At 42.7% G+C, this 19,129-nt stretch overlaps 1 protein-coding gene across 1 annotated transcript; it reads left to right on the top strand.

Moving 5' to 3' along the window:
* Positions 1-20: 20 nt before the first annotated feature.
* On the top strand, positions 21-16,697 carry LOC110980254 (putative RNA-binding protein Luc7-like 1). The gene is made up of 9 exons (XM_022236767.2): positions 21-205; positions 8,444-8,541; positions 8,735-8,833; positions 9,113-9,223; positions 11,011-11,154; positions 12,849-13,025; positions 13,317-13,435; positions 14,527-14,634; positions 15,061-16,697. The coding sequence occupies exons 1-9, from the start codon at positions 145-147 to the stop codon at positions 15,485-15,487; spliced, it is 1,344 nt and encodes a 447-aa protein (XP_022092459.2). The 5' UTR covers positions 21-144; the 3' UTR covers positions 15,488-16,697.
* The last annotated feature ends 2,432 nt before the right edge of the window (positions 16,698-19,129 follow it).

Below are 19,129 nucleotides of genomic sequence, written 5' to 3'. Positions count from 1 at the left end.
CATGCTTGGACGTGTGTACCCTAGCCCATAATGTTTTCTATGACGTCACACACACGATAGGTTTTAGGTTTTCGTGGCGAAGTCGTTTTTAGGCAAGAGAATTTTGCACGATTTGTTTGACTGTTCATCGCAACCCAAACCACCATGTCTGCTCAAGAGCAGATGCGTAAAATGCTCGACGAGCTTATGGGAACAAGCAGAAATGGTGAGTAAACAGGACTGTCTGGGTGAATTGAATTAGGTTATCTAATTGAGGCGGCGGGTGTCGCGATGTCGCCTTCGCGGTCACTTCATCATGTTCACTAGTTCACCTCGTTTCCACTTCGTCCCTACCGCGTCGTCCCATCCCCACATCGCCCTGTCCGCACACCGCCCCACCGCCACCATGGCCTTTTCACCCCAGCCGTGCTTGTGTTTGGAAACTTTAACTAGTTACACCGACAGATTTCAGAGCTAAAATAGTAAGGGTCTTTACCATGTTTAGGCCTACAAAAAGGCTGCAGCTCAATAAACAATAGGCCTACCAACAGACCTGGCCTAAGGAGGCCTCAACCTTTTCGACGTTTGCAGTGCATTATGGGTTTGGATGACAAAAAAGCAATGCGTTTATACACAACCCTATGGGGGAAGTAAACCAGTCAGAAATCAATTTAGGTCTACAATTTTCTACTAAATATTTTTCATGTATCTTCGCATCAACTCATAGAGGCATTTATGTTATCAGATTATACGAGAAACATTTTCAAAATAAGTTTTCAAATGTTTGTAATCTTGAAGTTGAAGAAATAATTAGGATTACTCCAAATTGTATATATTTAAGGGCACCAGTCACTCTACAGGCTGAAAATAAACGTGACTGGTCAATGCGGTTTGAATGAGCTACAAGTCATAATTTTGATTGGACAGTACTCAAGCATTGATATTCACTATCTTAGTCAAAGCATGGTCCATAACAAAGAGTGGTTTTATTCAAAAGGATTCTCCGAATTTTCCTTTTCTGTCAAGCGTTAAACTTTGAAGTTTGTGAATATCTTTGCCCCAAATCAATAATTCAACACTGTCAGAAGGGGATGGCTTTAACTGGAATATAAAATAAAATGGAAACAGATTAACGGTTTGCAGGTACACCTCTCCCATAGGGTGTGCATAAAATGCATTTCATGTTTGACATCCAAACCATAATGCACTGGGAACGTCGAAAAGGTTTATTGCCAGATTGCAGAATAGGCCGCCGAGGCATGCTAGGCCAGTACCCCACCCACCACCCAGCAAGGTTAGCCTTACTTTCAGGTTTGTGATTCTGAATGTGCCTGTTTACTCTGTCTAAAACTGGGAAAGAAAGAGTTCCATGTACAGACTTCCATAGAAAGACTTCCATGTATGGATGCCACTTGATACCCTGTGCACAAACGGGATCAGGTCAACTCGGACCCAAACCAACTCGGACCCATTCCAACTCGGACCCATGCCAACTCGGATCCAGGACCAACTCGGACCCACGCCAACTCGGACCCAATACTAACTCGGACCCACGACCATCTCGGACCCACAACCAACTCAGACCCACGCCAACTCGGACCCACGCCGTTTCGGACCCACCACGAGTCAACTCGGACCCACTGAATCTTACGCGCCCGTAGACCGAAATAGCGCTGACTCTTGAACCTCGCGAAGAGGTTGGCCTTCATTTTTTCGTTGGAAATTCAAGATTATGGACAGATCGATCACTTTTCATTTCAATTTTATGAACTTTTTTATTCGTCTTTTCCCGAAGATACCCCCTAATAGTAGTAAAACTATGCGCTCATATGAATGTAGCCGCCTTCCTCTATCCGAAATAGGCCCGCGTTGTGGGGCTTTTTGTGAAAGAAATACTCTGAACCGGAAACTATCAATCCCAAATTCGGGATTTATATAAATAATTCTATGATCCCTCGTGATTATGGCACGTCTTATTGTAGAAAATAACAAACCGTGGGATCACAAAATATTAATAATGAGCTCGCGAGCAGACATACGACGCTTCAAAATTGTCTCCAAGTTTAAGCCAATAGGAAATATTCCACATTTTTATTTTAAAATGATTTGATTTGTGTTGTTCGAAATTACCAACCTATTTGCGTTATTTGGACAGTCAGTTAAGGCCTGTATGGATGAATTCCTCCATCTTGCCGGTATTGGGGGTGGGGAGAGAATGGGGCAAGGTGGAGGTGTAAGACTTGCCAGGCCAAAAAAAATTGAAAAGTGGGGTGGAGGATAACACCATTAGACACTGTAAAGGTCCAATGTTCGTGACATTGATGTGTATCTGCAGTATCTGTTGTACGTATGCAGCATCTCTTATGTACATCAGAAGGGCCTATCTGTGGCATTTTATTGCAACAAAAACTTTGGGGGCTGTTTGGTGAAAGTTCATTCGATTTCTGCTAGTGATCTGGATCTGGAAAACGGAGAGATTCTGGGAAGCCTGTGCCACTGTCTCCCTGCATAACGTGTAGAGAGGACATTACAGCTTGGCAGCATGCAGTGCAAAAGTGTCATTTACCAAATGCTAAAATGTAAAAGTGGACAAAATAAAAATTTTCAACCAGTTAATCACGCTCCTGGGGTTGGGTCCGAGTTGACTCAGGGTGGGTCCGAGTTGGTCGTGGGTCCGAGTTAGTATTGGGTCCGAGTTGGTTGTGGGTCCGAGTTGGTCGTGGGTCCGGGTTAGTATTGTGGCCGACTTGACATGGGTCCAAGTTGGTCGTGGGTCCGAGTTGGCATGGGTCCGAGTTGGCATGGGTCCGAGTTGGTTTGGGTCCGAGTTGACTCGAAACCGCACAAACCCTATGAGACTGGTCAGAAAAATTGGTGTTTTCTCAGTAAACGACTTTGTTTCTTTTCCCCCTAAATTGAACTTTTCTGGACATGTTTTTGCTTTCTGATGGCTAATAGTTAACTGTAGGGAATAATTACTAGTGTCTGTATATGGAACTTTGCCTAACGAACACCACTCGACACCCTGTGCACAAACCTTATGAGACTGGTCTGAAAATTTCTACAAATGACTTATTTTTTTCCCTCCTAAATTGAACTTTTCTGGACGTTTTTGCTTTCTGATGACCAATAGGTCACTATAGGGATAATTGCTGGCATCCGTACATGGAACGCTTCCCTAAAACCGCACTTTTTCAGTCAAATCTCGCCCCCAAAAGCCGTCCATGGTAAAAAAAAATTCTCATTAACGTGTGGCCTCGATGGTTTTTTGAACTGTCCACCTGCTATTTTTGCAAAATTCAGACCTTTTACGTAGGATCTTGCCTCGCTTCAACAAACGATCTGCACATTTGGCAACATACTGCGGTACATGTCCGTTAAACAGAAGACAGATTCTTGTCCTAGCCTTGTCCTCCGAACATACAGTGGAACACCGCTATGCCGAACATTCAGCTGTACCGAACATCATCCTTGGCTCCCAATAATTTGTGCACAGAACCTACCGAACACTATTCAGTTGCCGTTTTTAATTCCCAAACGTCAACATGACAAAACAGTCAGTGTTTTTTTTTTTTTTTTAGTTGTCAACGGTATTGAATAGACACTGGTTTTGCGACTCCACATGATCAGGTGTGGAAGAAAACCGCACGTACGTGCACGGTGGCATTGCATTAACTATAGTCTAAAGAGGGTGCCGCTGATACACAAATCAACCGAAATTCGCCACGGCATGCATCAGAGATCGATCCTTAGCGGTAGTTTCACGACTTGTAGGATAAACTTGATATCAATTTTTTGACTCCAGTTTAAATTAAAAACAAAAATAATTAACAGATACATTTCTAGAAACCTTAAACTTGAATGCAATGGCAAAACATCACGAAAACAGTGAGCTAAGGCATCATAAGAGGGTGCACTTTGGTTAGACAAGAGAGGGCACTATTCAACATGGCAACTAAACGTAAACTAAACAGTTAAATTTGCTATATCGAACGACCGCTGTACCGAACATTTAGCGTGGACCCCATCTTGTTCGTTATAGTGGCGTTCCACTGTATATAATAAGAGTGGTGACCAGTCCAATGACGTACAATGCATGCATCACCTCATTGGCAACCTTGACTCTCTGGGTTGTGTGCGCATTCCTTACGAGAAATAAACATTACAAGGCAAGATGGTACCCAAGGAAATGAGGTTGCATTATTGGACTGGTTGGTGTCCCTATTACATTAGGACAGGACAGGACAGGAACCAGTGCGGACACACGAAAGGGTGCAGCCCAATGTAAAAATGTTGAAGAGAGGTAAAATCGTAGTAAAAGGTCTGAATTTGCCAAAAATGACGCTTTTTGGGGACACTGCTGCGGTGTGCTCATTTGCATTTTTTTTGGAAATTCGGCTTGGTTTTGGCCCAATGTTTTCTTGGTACAAAGTACGAAGGTGTGTAAGCTACCATACGTAGAACTCTTGGGGGGGGGAATGGAGTAGCATTTCTTTGGGTATACAACCATCACAAAATCTCTGTTCTTGCCCTGTTAAGCATCATGTAGAGGCTGTGGTGAAAAAGGCTTGTTTTCTGTGGGGTTCATGGAGGCAGGGTGGACATCTGACCCCACAGTTCTGGGGGGGGGGGTAGCACCCAGAGAGTGCCTAACAATCCTGGGAGTAGATTAGCTTAACCGACATTCTCATGGACAGACATCTGGGAACTTCTGTATATTATGGAATAACACAGAGAGTAAATTTGCCTCTCTACCTCGTGTTAAAATTTCATAGTAATGTCATGCCGACCGTGAGAATGACCTATATGACCTAGAAGCTGGCTACGAGGTCAAACTACACTGTCAGACTAATCTCATGGAATTTTCACCTCACACCTGCATAACTAGTGATTTAACATGTACGTGTATAAATTTTTAGTGGCAGGGTATTCTGCTAATAGCCTAATTTTTTCCTTGTATTTAATCCTTTCGTATGAGACATTTCAGCTGCATCATGTAGGCTTAATATCGACAGAGTGTTAACAGTTAGGATCATTTTTGTGATCATGTTTATTTCTTGACACCTCTAACTTGGCTGGGTAGCCAAATCATCAACATTGGAACCTTTGCCTGGGTTAAAACTAACCAAAGACATGAACAGTTTCGATTGGAGCGAAGTGGCGATAGGGGGGATAGAAATGGGGCAAAGTGGGGATGGGAGAAGTGGCATTGGGGCAAAAGGACAATGGGGCGGAGTGGTTGGGGCCCAAGTGGTCAGGGGCGAAGTGGAAATTTGGCGACCTGACTGTAAAGCATTGAGACACAACTAAACAATTGTCTCTGTTCATCGTGCCCATTGTCACAAAAAGAACACCATTTGCAAATTTTGCCCAACTGATGTTTCTGTTGAGTGTTGGAAAACAGAAGTTGCTTAACATTATCTGTTGAACTAGCAACAAAAAGGCTAGCTCAAAAATAAAAAATCTCATTCCAGCTTTGGTTGTTGAAAGTAAATTGCAACTCCTGAGAATTAAAGTAAAAAGTTGCACTTGCATGCTATGAATGATGCTATTGACCAAGTTGCCGGATGATCTGGTGATCAAATTGCAAACACATGAAACACGAACAGTTTTGTTTTTCCTTTTTTTTTTTTTGCATTTTTATGCATATGGTTGATGTGTGTTTGAGCATCAAACTGATCAATACATGTAGATCTCTCTCTCTTTGGAGCCATCTTTGTTGGAAAATTGCTACTGCGTATACAGCACCATCAGGTGTGTGTGTGTGCTTGGTGCGCAAAAAGTTCTAAACTCCCATGCCTGCTGATCCAAATGTGCTCAAAATACGACCCAACCAATGTGCTTCATGAAAAGTGATCAATCTGTAGGAAGCGACGTCATTTTAGAGAGACCTATAGCCGAGCAGTTTCCCTACCGTGACTGAGTTGCTTAGCCTGATCATGGCATGCATGATTAATCATGGTGTTTGTTGTGTCAGAACAAATCTGTACATTGCAGACGTGTAGACAATAAGCTAAGTGTCGGCCTTGTCAAGATAATGCTTGTCTGATATCTTTTTAGAAATAATTTCTGAACAAGTCAAAGAAGTCGATTGTTGAAAGCAGTTAATTTATACAACAGAATATATCTGGGACAAAAAACAGACCTAAACCCTTTTATTTACAGCTTTCTTTGGCCCGTCTGTTGTAGGATCACAATGTTTGACAGCGTCTAAAGAAAGTGTCTTCCTTTTACGACAAGCAGTTGCCGTGAGTTGTTCGTTATATTAAATGTGTTCTTGTTTGGGTTGAGCAGTTAGATGGTGCCTCAACCCCCCAAAAACATTGATTTGCTAGTGGCTGCCTTACACGTGGCTACAGGCACATATCATATCTGTTTTACCCAAAAAAACTTGATCTTGTTGGTGAGAATTGCATGCTTGTACTAAATAAAGTCTGCAGCTGGAGGAAAATCAGCTAAACTTGTTTAATTTTAGCTTTCATTGGCTGAATATCTTTGTTCTGTGGACATTGGTAAGTTGAACTCTTCCTTTTAGTGTTCGCGTACAGTGTACTAGTTGAAAAAAAATTTATTGACAATTGACCCTTTCCCCTTTGATCTTTTAGCTGAAGGAAAAAAATCACATTTAGGTTTGAGCTTTAAATAGTGAGAGGGATATTCTTGTAGCGGAAGTGCTCTTACATGTACCAAAGATTCACAAATATTTTAGTTCGTAGCCATTACCATGCTAAATTGAACAATATTCTACATTTTATTTCAATGGTCCTTGGGGGCTAGTGTTAATAAATTTGGCAACCTTCGTTCTTTGAAATGTTCATCATGACTTGTGTTAAAAAGTACCCTTTTAATTTTTGTAATTTTGTGCCAGCCTCTTAAAATGAACTGACGAAGGAAAGTGGTAAAAGATCTCTGGAAATTGCAGTGATCTAGTAGAAATGTAAAACAGTGCTGGAAACTCAATTCACTCAATTCGGAAAAGAATTATGGAGGCAGTCTCTCAACTACCGCTAGAACTTTTGTTTATGTAACTCAATGAGACAATGAGATCTTTCTTGAGAGCTTCAATTTCCTTTGGACCAGGAGCCAGTATAATAAAGACCATGATTTAAGCCATTGCGTGCTGTGGTCATGTTTTTAAAACACTGACATAGACTTTTTTATTTTTTGCATATCCTGTTTATACTGAAAAAGTAAGCTGATCAAACACCCTCTTTTCCATTGGAGGGAAATTTTTGACCAATTAGCAGATGCTGACTAAAGCCCCAATTGTAGTTGACACTCTATACCAGAATAACCTGCGACAGACCATATTCAGTATAAGTAGACTGTAGAATCAACACCTGAACCAATAACTTTGGTTAATTTTGAAAAAAAAATTTGCTTTTTTGAAATAGTGTCCAAAATGAATAAAATGCACAAGAGAAAAAGTAATTTTCATACATATTTAGTAATGAGGAAGAAGTTTTTTGGGGGGGGTTTGTAAAATTAATTCAACATTCATGTACCATAGTAATTGAGTAGCTTGAAAGAAGGATCCAACTCCAACAAAACTTTTTTTAGTTCAAAAGAAAGAAACAAATATTTTTAAAGTAGTTGCAAAGGAAATCAATTAAGTCTCCTGGGCCAAAATGGTGGAGTTGGGCCTTTCTTTTAATGAGGTATTCAGTTGCAATTCAGGATCATTGACGGTAGATACTAAATAGGAAATCCATTTACTCTAGAGTAATTTTTTAGAAGTTCCTCAAGAAGGAGCACCAGTAAGAGGGTAAGCTTACTGAGTGTGCGCTGCTCTCTAGCTTCTTTAACCCTGTGAATTTATCACGCCAGGTGGCTAAAGGGGGCATCGTCAGTGCACCAGGTCTGCCAAAGGAGAACATGTAACGTTAGCCGGCGAGAGAATATCCTGAAAATCCACTGCTTTTGCGACACTTTCCGTGTGTATTAAATAATAATTATATTGTGTTGTGGATTACAGAGTGTGCCGAGTTAATTTGAGTTGTGACAACTCAGACAGCTACATCTATGCTGTGACTTTTCAACAATTAGTTTTGACACTTAAAACCATTTCCAAACAGCCCTGTTTGGCCTTGTCTTTTTTTAGTACGTTGTGCAAAAATCACGTTTTTGTCAATTTGTTTTTTAATGAGACTAGTTCGTTACACCAAAGTCAGTTGTTCTAGACAACAGAGGCTATGCAACTTGGAAAAAAATTTTAACGACAGCAAGTTTTTAATGGTAATCGAGGAGAACTTATGTCCGGAGCCTTGGCACAGACCTGAATTTGCCACGGCAAATCAACTCACATCTCAAAGCAGAAAATTTGTTGCATTCAAAGCTGTCTGTCAGCAGACTTCCTTCTTTTTTCTTGTTTCTTTGTTAATTCATATGCGGCTGCAGAGCTTGCACAAAACCCAGTCCCTGAATTCTCGTATCATGTATGGTGCTTTTGGTTTGTGTGTGACAGGTGAAGAGGAAGCAATCAACCATGTCAGCTTTGAGAGCCCGCAGGTCTGTCGTGCGTTTCTGCTCAACGCTTGTCCTCACGACATTCTGGAAGGCACGGTATGCATCGCACAATTGTTTGAATTGTTTGTTATACATCGCACACGTTTGAATTTCAAAACATGAACAGAGCCCAACATGTTCCATTGGCTTGGTGCCGGCAAGATGCAGAGTTTCAATACTTCTTACAGAGCCCAAGATGTTCAAGTTAACAGTGTCGCTAAACTTCTGGCCGCCTCTGTTTCTGTTGCAGAGAATGGACTTGGGTGCTTGCAGCAAGATTCACGACCCAGCCCTGCGTGCCGACTACGAAAATGCCTCCCAGCGCAGAGAGTTTGGGTATGACGTGGACGTAAGTAGTCTTCTGAAAGCAAAACAAGGATACAGTGGCTTTCCGCCTGTCTAGTGTACATGGATGGCTGATGTGAATGTGTGCCTGTTATGAGTCCTGCGTAACAAAACAAAATGGAACATCTGGTATTTGTAAGTTATGTTCTTGTGAGGGAAATGCTCGCACGTTTCGGCCACAGGTAAAAGAAAAAAAAATCCCAACGTCTTTCAACAGTAGTTTTTACATTTTCAGTCGTAAGGGGTCGCTTCTTTGAACAGTTTGCGATTTTTTTTTTGGTAGGCTATGCAGCAACTGAGTGCCTTCATTGCTGAGTGTGATCATCGCACAGAAATAGCCAAGAAACGGCTGGCCGAGACGCAGGAATCTCTCAGCCAAGAAGTCAATACCAAGGTGCGTAGTGATTTTTTTGGTTTTCAAAGTTGTGTGTTTTTAGCATTATTTTTAGGCTGCAATCAGTTTAAATGACTTGCCGTACTTTACATGAGGAATGGGCAAAGTGTTTATTCATCAAGAAAGTCACTGTCCGGCTATGTTCCAAAAGAGTGAAACTTGTTTTAGGTGGGATTTTTCCTTTAAGAAAGAATAGAGATTTTTTTTGCCTTGTGAAAGGATGGATGACGTGCCTGGCTGTAATGTTAAGATAGATGTTGAAAGTTCTTCGAGCATGTTCAAGCATGTTACCTTTGGAATAATACCCGGTCAGGAAAGACGCATAAACTGATCACTGATTGTTGATAGTTTCAAAGAAATTCAGTGTCAATTTTCACTTCATTCACTACATCTTTTCATACATTGTTCCTGTTGAGAGTCATCCACTTTCCTCTTTTCTCATTGGAAGGAATGTGCAAATTTTAATGATATGCGCAGAGCAGAGCAGCTCGCTGAGCCTCGGAGTTTAGCCGACGTATAAGCCCGTCCATCCCCCGAAATTTCCCCTCCCGACACCCAACACTTTCTGACTGTGCCTCCCGTACATGACTCTCAATATTGCAATCATTCTCTCCTTGGACAGATGCACCCCATGCCAACAGCCCTCTTGCTAAGCAGCCGTTGGGTTTAATTGGAGGGAATTATAAGAGGAGTTTGTAAGTCAATAACACCAAAACCAAACACCAAATAATGTTCTCCTGATGATGATGATGATGTGTGGCTGAACTGTTCACTGCCACATACCAGTATAATATAAAAGATGTTGCTCCTATACTGGTCCTGCTTTATAGCTGAGCACTCTCTTCAGTGAATGTTAAAAAGCTGCTAAGCAAAGCTGCTGAGCTGGCCTTCACGTCTTTGATTGTTCTCCTTATCAGTGAAAGCAAGGTCTTTCCAGGAAATTTTGCATGTCTTTATAAAAAGAAAATTCATGAAGAGGCTTCCGCTTGGCAGCTTTCTGTGATATGTGTTGCAGTTAGAGAGTGAAATTCCTTTTCCACTTTTGGGAAAACAAAGAACCGTCTCTGCAGGGTGTCAGTACTTGCCAAAAAGGCCACTTGACCCAGATATGCAAAGCGGATTAAAGGATAATTGCATCTTCATATTCTGGTATTGAAACCCCTCAAGTCCCAAGTTGGGAGAAGTCAATGTGATGCACCCCCTAGAAGTGTTTGACCTGTGTGTGTGTTCCGTTGTGGTGTGTGGTCCAGGCAGCTCGAGGAGAGGCGTGTTTTTTTAGGGTGCCACCACAGCACTGATGCTACGTGTCAATGACCGTTCCTTCCCGGTACATGAGTGACATAGCTTTTGCCTCCTCGATGCCAGGCACTACGTAGGGCTCCCTGGGTTCTCAGAATGATAGTCAGCAGTGTGCCACAAGTGTGTCCTTGTGTTGCCGAGGAAATATGGTTTCCTGAAAGAAAAAAGAGGAAGCATTGTCTGACAAAAGCTGGCTTCAAAGCCATCAGGTATGCCTTATACCCTCCTCCGAAAATTCTGAGTAAACTCTCCGACTTTTTGATAAGTCATAGATGAAAACTCCAAAACTGCAAGTAGAATGCAAGTATGGAAAGGAGGGTTAAGAGGCTAGAAATCTTAAATGTGTGTGGCCTTTGCATTCAGCGCTGTAGTGGAGCTCCCTAATGGTGCAACAAGGCTTGTCCAGAGTCGCCTGGATCACACTACACGCTCCTGCGTTATGGTCTAACACCCGTCTCTCCCCCATCTCAATCCTAATGTCTCGGTAGGCCAACCGCGTCCACCTACTGGCCGAGGAGATTGGCAAGAAGCTGGCCGAGGCAGAAGCCCTGGGTGAGAAGGGAGACGTGGAGGAATCCATGAAGATCATGGCCGAGGTAGAAGAAATCAAGAAGAAGAAGTACGAGGCAGAGGTGAGGAAAGCACATCTGTTACTGCAATAGGCTGTGGGTCTGTCTTTAGTTGCATTTGGTTTTTTATTCATCACCAGCATCTTGTGTATTGCAATAAAGCAAGACATTTACCTGATGCACACAGATTTCTGATTTGACGAGTTATAGCAATGATGTGAGAGTTCATCTTGGAGTACAGGAATCTCAGTAGTCTGTTCTGAACAGTTCTAGAAACAAATACAGTGCTGTCCAGTGCTGAGGTGTTTACCATTCTGAATAATAATAAAGCTCACGCTGCATAAAAAAGATAGTTTTGGTTAGATTAATGTTAAACTGTGATGTATTCTGCAATTAAAAATCTTGAGATATAATTCCGGACATATCAGGTTTGCTAAACGAAGCACTGTATTTGCATTTCTTTTAAGGTACAATGTAGATTTTTGCTTTTGTTTCGTTTTTCTTCTTTTTTTTTTTGGTGGGGAGGGGGAATGAAAAGTATTGATGGCAGGGATAATTTAAAGAATGTCAAAGATTTGAAAAAGAGGAGCTTCAAGATTCAGCAAATTATTGTCTGAGGCAACAGAGGTGTCCAAAGGACTGATTCCCAAAACAATGGACCTTTCTCCCATTAAATATGCAAATTAGATTGGCACATTCACTCTACTAGCACTGGTTGGTAAGCGAGGCGTAAACACTGTCGGCAGTGTAGTGGACTTGACTCGAGTCGGGTTCTTTGTGACGTCTTTCTTTATACACATGGATACATATTGAGACTATGCGCTGTTACTTGCTTTGCGCCCTCTTGTGTCCACTCAGTATTATGAGTTCAATTCAGAAATCCTGACTTGGCGAATCTGCCAACCGTTTGTGCACAGCAAATGGACTCATCTGCCAAACGTGGTAGCAGCCAATCAAATTGCCATACTTGTTTTAACATCGTTCATACCTGTATTATAATCATAATGAACGAATCAACAAATCTTACTACTTTGGTACGTGGAAATTCTGTACACATTATGCAAGATCATTGATATGCAATTATTAATAACTGCATATTACCAACGAGGGTTCCGATTGGCTTAGCCATCAAGTCAGACTTAATGACTGGTGACGTATGACACATGTTGTACAATAAAGGCTATCAAACGATGGCACCTTGTAAGGGTTATGCGAGCTGTTGGGCCAAGTGGACGACCGTGCGTACAGTCTGAAGGGATGGCAATGCAAGTCCAACTTGATTCAAGTCTAGCAGTGTAGGAGAGCTGCTCTGATCATGCTCAAACCTCAAACCATAACCTGGCCTGTTGAAGGTCAATCAAAACCGCAGTACAGCCTTTGTCTGACACTTCAGCAGGCTTTTCTCGAAACTAAGTGTAGTTTCAGTGTCCTGAGGTTATGGAGTAACAATTCCTTGTCTTTGTTTGGCACTCATATCAAACTGTACTAGTACAGAAATGGCGTGTATATGCCCATAGTTGCGCTCGCATGGAGATTTGTATTGTTACATCATTGATCAAAGCAACTTTGCAAACCAGTGGTGGTAATGCGCATGCGCCCGCCTTATTTATGTATTTCATGGGAAAGGTCCATTGTTAGGAGGAGGACACAGTCCCATTTGTCCCATCATCGGCCCACTATCTGCCCTTGTCCCTTTCGCAGGCACCTCCCCCCCCCCAACATCACCGTTGCTCCATCATGTTCATTTTCACCTGCAGGAGGAATACAAGAATTCCATGCCAGCGTCCACTTACCAGCAGCAGAAGCTGCGCGTCTGCGAGGTCTGCTCGGCCTACCTGGGGCTGCAAGACAACGACCGAAGGCTGGCCGATCACTTTGGTGGCAAACTCCACCTGGGCTTCATCGAGATCCGGGAGAAGCTGCAGGACTTGCGAGTGAGTGCTTGGATTTTCTATAGCTCGGGCATTTTCTTCAACCGGGGCTGTCCCCTAATCGGTTTGATCGTGCTTTAGCACAGTGGGCTATCTACACAAACGACTCATTTTAGGAGCACAAATATAATTGTTGTGAATGTGTCTAATAAAAGATAAAGATTACATAACTGCATTTTTCATGGAATTCTAAATTATTAAGTATATTCAACTAGGGTTTTGTCTTCATTACAAGGGCAGCATCTGAGAAATAAATCAATGTAATCTTTCCCTTTCCCTTTAAATCCAAAACAGACTCGAGTTGCTGAGAAAAAGGAAGCGTACGAAGCTGAGCGAGCTGAGCGGAGGAAGACACAGGAACAAGAACGTCTGGAGCGAGAGAGAGAACGGGAGAAGGAACGTAGAGAACGCAGGTCAGAAACTCAGAAACAAAACAGTAAATTAGTTTCATTTGTTTTCCTACTTCCTTGTCTGTGGATGTCTTGCATATATGTACATTGTGTCTCTTGCTGTCTTGCCTTGGCAGAAGTTAGGCCCTTGTTTTGTTTTCTCTTAGTCGTAGGGATTGTGTAAGGGGTGTCGTAGGGATTGTGTAGGGGGTGTTGTAGGGATTGTGTAGGGGGTGTCGTAGGGATTGTGTAGGGGGTGTCGTAGGGATTGTGTAGGGGGTGTCGTAGGGATTGTGTTGGGGGTGTCGTAGGGATTGTGTAGGGGGTGTCGTAGGGATTGTGTTGGGGGTGTCGTAGGGATTGTGTAGGGGGTCTCGTAGGGATTGTGTTGGGGGTGTCGAAGGGATTGTGTGAGGGGTGTCGTAGGGATTGTGTAGGGGGGTGTCGTAGGGATTGTGTTGGGGGTGTTGAAGGGATTGTGTAGGGGGTGTCGTAGGGATTGTGTAGGGGGTGTCGCGGGGGTGTCGTAGGGATTGTGTAGGGGGGTGTCGTAGGGATTGTGTTGGGGGTGTTGAAGGGATTGTGTAGGGGGTGTCGTAGGGATTGTGTAGGGGGTGTCGTAGGGGTCTGTAGTCTATACAGCTAAGTAGGTTAAACATAACCTTTCTAAAATGCAACTGTCTACAGATGCAGGGTTGGTAGTTTCCAGGCAAAAGCCTGATTGCAGGCTTTTTCATATAAACTGTTGGGCCAATGTCAGGCCTTAACAAGGTACATTGAGGCTTCTCTTCTCCTACTTTCAGGCTCTGGACAAAACCTGACTGGGTTTCCCAGGTCTGTGGAGCTTGCAGAAAGTCGAAGCTAGTCCCCTTATAGAATAGTTTCATTGGATATGAAGGAACTCCAAGGCTTTTTTTTTTTTTTGCTTTGAGGTAATTGACCTAAACAACAATCACCCTAGCTGGCCATTTTATAGGGAAACAAAGCCTGTATAATTTGTCAGATTTACTTTTCCATCGGGTTCTGATAACCTATCGTAGACTAGGCAGTGTAATCGCTGATACTTGTCACCTTTCGTAATTTATTTCTTTTCCGTTGATTTTCTCTCATCACAGAAGGAGGTCTCGTTCGCGCTCTCGGTCTCGTTCTCGAACAACCAGACAACGCTCAAGGTCTCGGTCTAGAAGACACTCGAGATCACGCTCTAAAGATCGCCGTCGTAGGTGAGTGGCAGACATGTTGGCAGTTTGTCAGTCTTTGCTTCATTCTTTGGTTAGGTGCCAAAAAGAAGGGCTGTTTGGGACATAAAATTACCCGTTAATGTGGAAAGTAAAGAAACATCAGTTACTGCACATGCATGTGGGGACAGATGTGAATTTTGTTGTTCACCCAAAATGTGAACGTTAATTTAACGATTAGGACTGCTATAGACTGCATGTGGGGACCTTTTCAGGGATGGCAAGAAAATTTGTATGCACTGGTTCATATTTGTAGTTTTGATTGCTCAAGACACATTGTGAGCATGGATCTGCAGTGTCTTTGTGCTCGAGAAATTTGCCTGGGTGTGATTGCCATCTTACACTAAGCCCGTTGTTAATTGACTCCATAGCTGTCACTGATTCTCTCCAATGTTTTGTTTTATTATTAAGGTCACGATCGCGCTCCCGAGACAGACGCCGCCGGTCCCGCTCTCGAGACCGAGACCGCCGCCGCCGATCTCGCTCCCGTGATCGCGACCGACGTCGCAGGTCTCGCTCCCGTGATCGCGACCGACGCCGCAGGTCTCGTTCCCGCTCCCGCTCTCGTCGCTCTCGATCCCGTGAGCGCCGGCGGGACAGAGATGAGAGGGACAGGCGGAGGCGGTCCCGATCAGAGTCTGGCGACCGGAAGTCGCGCTCCAAGTCGGAGAAGGCGGAGTCTTCACCCATCCCCCTGGAGACAGCTGATGCTGACGAGTTATCCGTTCCTCCACCTACAAAGGAAAGCCCAAGCGCCGTTTCCCAAAATGGAGTCGAAAGTTCACCACAGAAAGAGAACGTTGCAATGGAAGAAGGAGAAACCGGTGATAGTCCCTGAACGATACCCAGCATTCACCCGTGGAGTTTTCTCCTTGTATAGAACCAAGGTTTGTAACCAAAGGCTTACAATTGGTTGAATTTCATCTTTTTATGAGAAAAGGAGACAGATTAACAGTGAAGTTTGCATTAGGCTGCTTTCCATAGAATTAAATAAGTTGAGTTTCTCAAACATATCTGTTATTTGAATGCACGTTGTACTTCAGTCCTACCTCATTCGCAAAAAATGAAATAAGGGGTTTAACTTTCTGTGACTTCCTTTGGGTTCTGGAATTGCTCTATTATTTTCAATCTAAGTTTTGAAGGAAATTATTTTCCTTTTTGCAAAAGGTAAAGGCCGTTACGTTCGCACTAAAAAGTTTCATAGACGTTGACAGGACATATTTGTTATTTGTGTAAAGCGTGGATGGGGTTTCTGAATCCTGGTAATCTTTTTTTTTCCATTTTCTGTGTTTATTGCAGCATCTAAGCTTGATCTTAATGTCCGAATTTTTGATGACCTGTAGTACATCAAAAGGAATAAAAAGCTCCATTTCCATGTTTGTATTTTGTGATGTGGTATACTCCTATTTACTAAATTTACATTTACTGCTTTCATATTACCGGTAGGTAAAAGAAACAAAATGTAAAGATTTGTACCCTCCCTCTGATAGGAGAATGTTACTGAAATTACTAGTCAGCTGTACATTTAGCCATACAGATAGGATACACATTATTGGAATGCTTGAAAGGGGAAGTTATGGCTCCATTTCAATAAATTCTTATCTACAATGTACAATTTATATTGAAAGGCACAATTCTTGTATCAAAAAATGCCCTTACAAAGTTTAGTCTTGAAGTAATTAGGAGAGATATTGGAGCCAGAAAATATCCACATGATAATAGAATGCATGTCATGCCGGAATTGGCGTGGATATGTCTTGGCTGATAATGTCTACCAAAACACCCTTTGAAATGGGCAGCTTTTGCAAGATCGCTGGTATTTTCCTTTTTATTTTTTACCTCCCTTTTGAGCAGATTGTGGAAACTTCTTTATGTGTGTCCCTGCATGTTTATACAATACTACCTTGCTTGGCTGTAAAAAAAAATTTGCTGCTCTAATGCGAAAACCCTTCTCTCAGTCCTTAAACATGTACATATTCTTGCTGTTGACCACTTGGAAATGAGTTGGTGTTCAATAAATGGAAATTCCTAGTGAAGAAAATACAGTATATATGGTTGTCATTTTGATTGTGTTTTCTGTGCATCTGTGTTATTGCTTCTGCTGGGTAAAATTTGACTTCAACCCCGTTGCAATATGAAATAAATCGTATTTAAGGAGAATTTATCAAGACTTCAGGGATTTGCTGGGGTAAAAGAAATGAATGCGAGGTCGGCTAATGTATATTTTTCACCAAAAGAGTTGTTTCGTTTCTACGTGTACATAAAAAGGAATACTTGAAACTTATGGCATGAATAAGCCTTTTTGCGAGTGAAATTTAAATAAAATTTAGTACACTGAGTTACCTGATTGTGCATAAACATAATTTGAATCCCCCAGGCTGAAGACCGTTGCTGTAGCAACCACCAGCTCTGGAATAGACTGGTTCTTTTTTCCCCGTCTTATCCATAGAAAACTGTGTTATTTTGCAAGGCGTTTCATAATCGTGTAACTACATGTAAGCACAAGCTTTCCCCAAATCGCAAGGTGTAGCAACAGTGTCTTTCAATTCAATTATGTTCACATGAATTGCAAAAAACTCATTGTACCAGATTTTATTAAGCTTTAACTCGCAAAAGACTTACCGAGTCCCTGTATAAATAGGAGTAGACCATTCGACCTAGCACGTTTGAAACAAAATATGGACGGAGAGCCCCCCCCCCTTTATACAGGCGCGAGATGGGACAGAGGGGCAACCCCCCCCACCCAAGTCCAATCCCTATACACATCCTAGCCTATTGTTACTTCACACATCCTCCTAGATGACTGAAAAGAATTCCTATACCCAGCAAGAAATGAGACAGAGGGGTACCCCCCCCCAACATGTCCAACCCCTATACACATTCCAGACTATTGTTACTTAACACATCCCTCCAAGATGTCTGAAAGGAATTCCCCAGATTCATGCGAGACAATGACCAATACAAAGCAGGGGGGTTCTCTCTGTTTCGCGGTTTGCATCAAATGTACCTTTGTGTCTGTTCCTGGCCGGCTCTATGGTTGTTTGACCGGAATCTCAGGAATTCTTGTCAAACATCTGATGGGGGGGTCTTGAGTCCCATATCTTGCCGGGTACAACCAGGCAGTTTGAGAGTCTAACAATAAAGACACCGACTTAGTCTGGAGCCCATGGAGGACCCCATATGCAGCAAGGTATGAGACGGAGAGAAACCCCCCCCCCCGCTTTGTGTTGGTCATTGTCTCGCAGGAATCTGGGGAATTCCTTTCAGACATCTTGGGGGATGTGTTAAGTAACAATTGTCTGGAATGTGTATAGGGATTGGACATGTTGGGGGGTACCCCTCGGTCTCATTTCTTGCTAGGTATAGAGGACCCATAAGGGTGCAGCTATTAATTCAAGTGAGAATTCCTGGCCGGCTCATCGGCATTAAAAGTGGCCCGCAGTAGCTTGAAAAAGGAGATTGTATGGCCCCCAAAATGGTGAGATTGTGTAAATCTTTGCCAGAATCAACTTCCCGGGTCTTTGGGCTTTCATCCTTGGTAGAATTGCTAAAAAATATGGTTGAAAAATGGTCCTAAGTGCCTGAGAAAGTTGAGGGTTGCCACTTGAAAAATGCTGCAAGCAGACTCCGGAAAAATACACTTTTCGGGAGGTAATTTTGTTTTGTGGGAATAATTCAAAATGTTATCGGTTAACCGACAGGCAATTGAAAAGAAATTGAAAGATAAGGGACCATACAATAATTTAACGTGTGTTTCAGATACCTCAGGGATGTTGGTACGCATGTTATTGGACGCCGAACAATGCCGATTTTAAACTGCTTTTTGGCTCGAATTAGTGGACTACACCCATAAAATGGCATGTACCCATGTAAGCGTACATGTACAATGTACATGTATTATTGTGTAGTGTTTGCCCTGTGGCGTCAGAGGGAGCACGCGGTTGCACTACTCAGTTCATTCTAGTTTCGGAAAGGACTTAACGGCTACGTGAAGAGTGTACCCTGTGCTGTGTCTTTGCTACTGCTCTTCGCTGGCAACGAAGTGGAAACGGACTGATGAGACACCACCGTGGTGAGAAAAATTTCACACTTTTGATTAATAACCTCCCTTTTTGAAGTGTGTGACGCTTGTCACAGCGCCCCCTATCAAGTCCTCCATGCCAGGGTGCATTTTGGCGGTAAATGTGCGTCATCCAAAATTCTATACCTCGATCGTTCACCCAGCAGATCTGAAAGTCTGCAAGGCCCCAAAGAAAATTGAAATCCTTGACAATAACAGGCAACAGTTCCCCCATCATCGATATTTACGGAATGCTTTTTGACCAGCCTCTGACAGCTTAAAACATACATGCAGTAAACATAGAGTGACACGTACGCTGGCCAGAGGCGTCACGGTGGCGTTCTAGATCCGGAACCGTGGTGATCTGCAACATAAACAGTCGGGCATGCAAAGTCCTTTGTAAAATCCGGGATTTATCTA

The sequence above is a fragment of the Acanthaster planci genome, linkage group LG07, assembly GCF_054643075.1.
Source record: "Acanthaster planci isolate LZ-2023a linkage group LG07, COTS_SCS, whole genome shotgun sequence".
NCBI lineage: Eukaryota > Metazoa > Echinodermata > Asteroidea > Valvatida > Acanthasteridae > Acanthaster > Acanthaster planci.
Note: the sequence above shows the minus strand (reverse complement) of the source record. Positions and strands in the feature narration are given on the sequence as shown.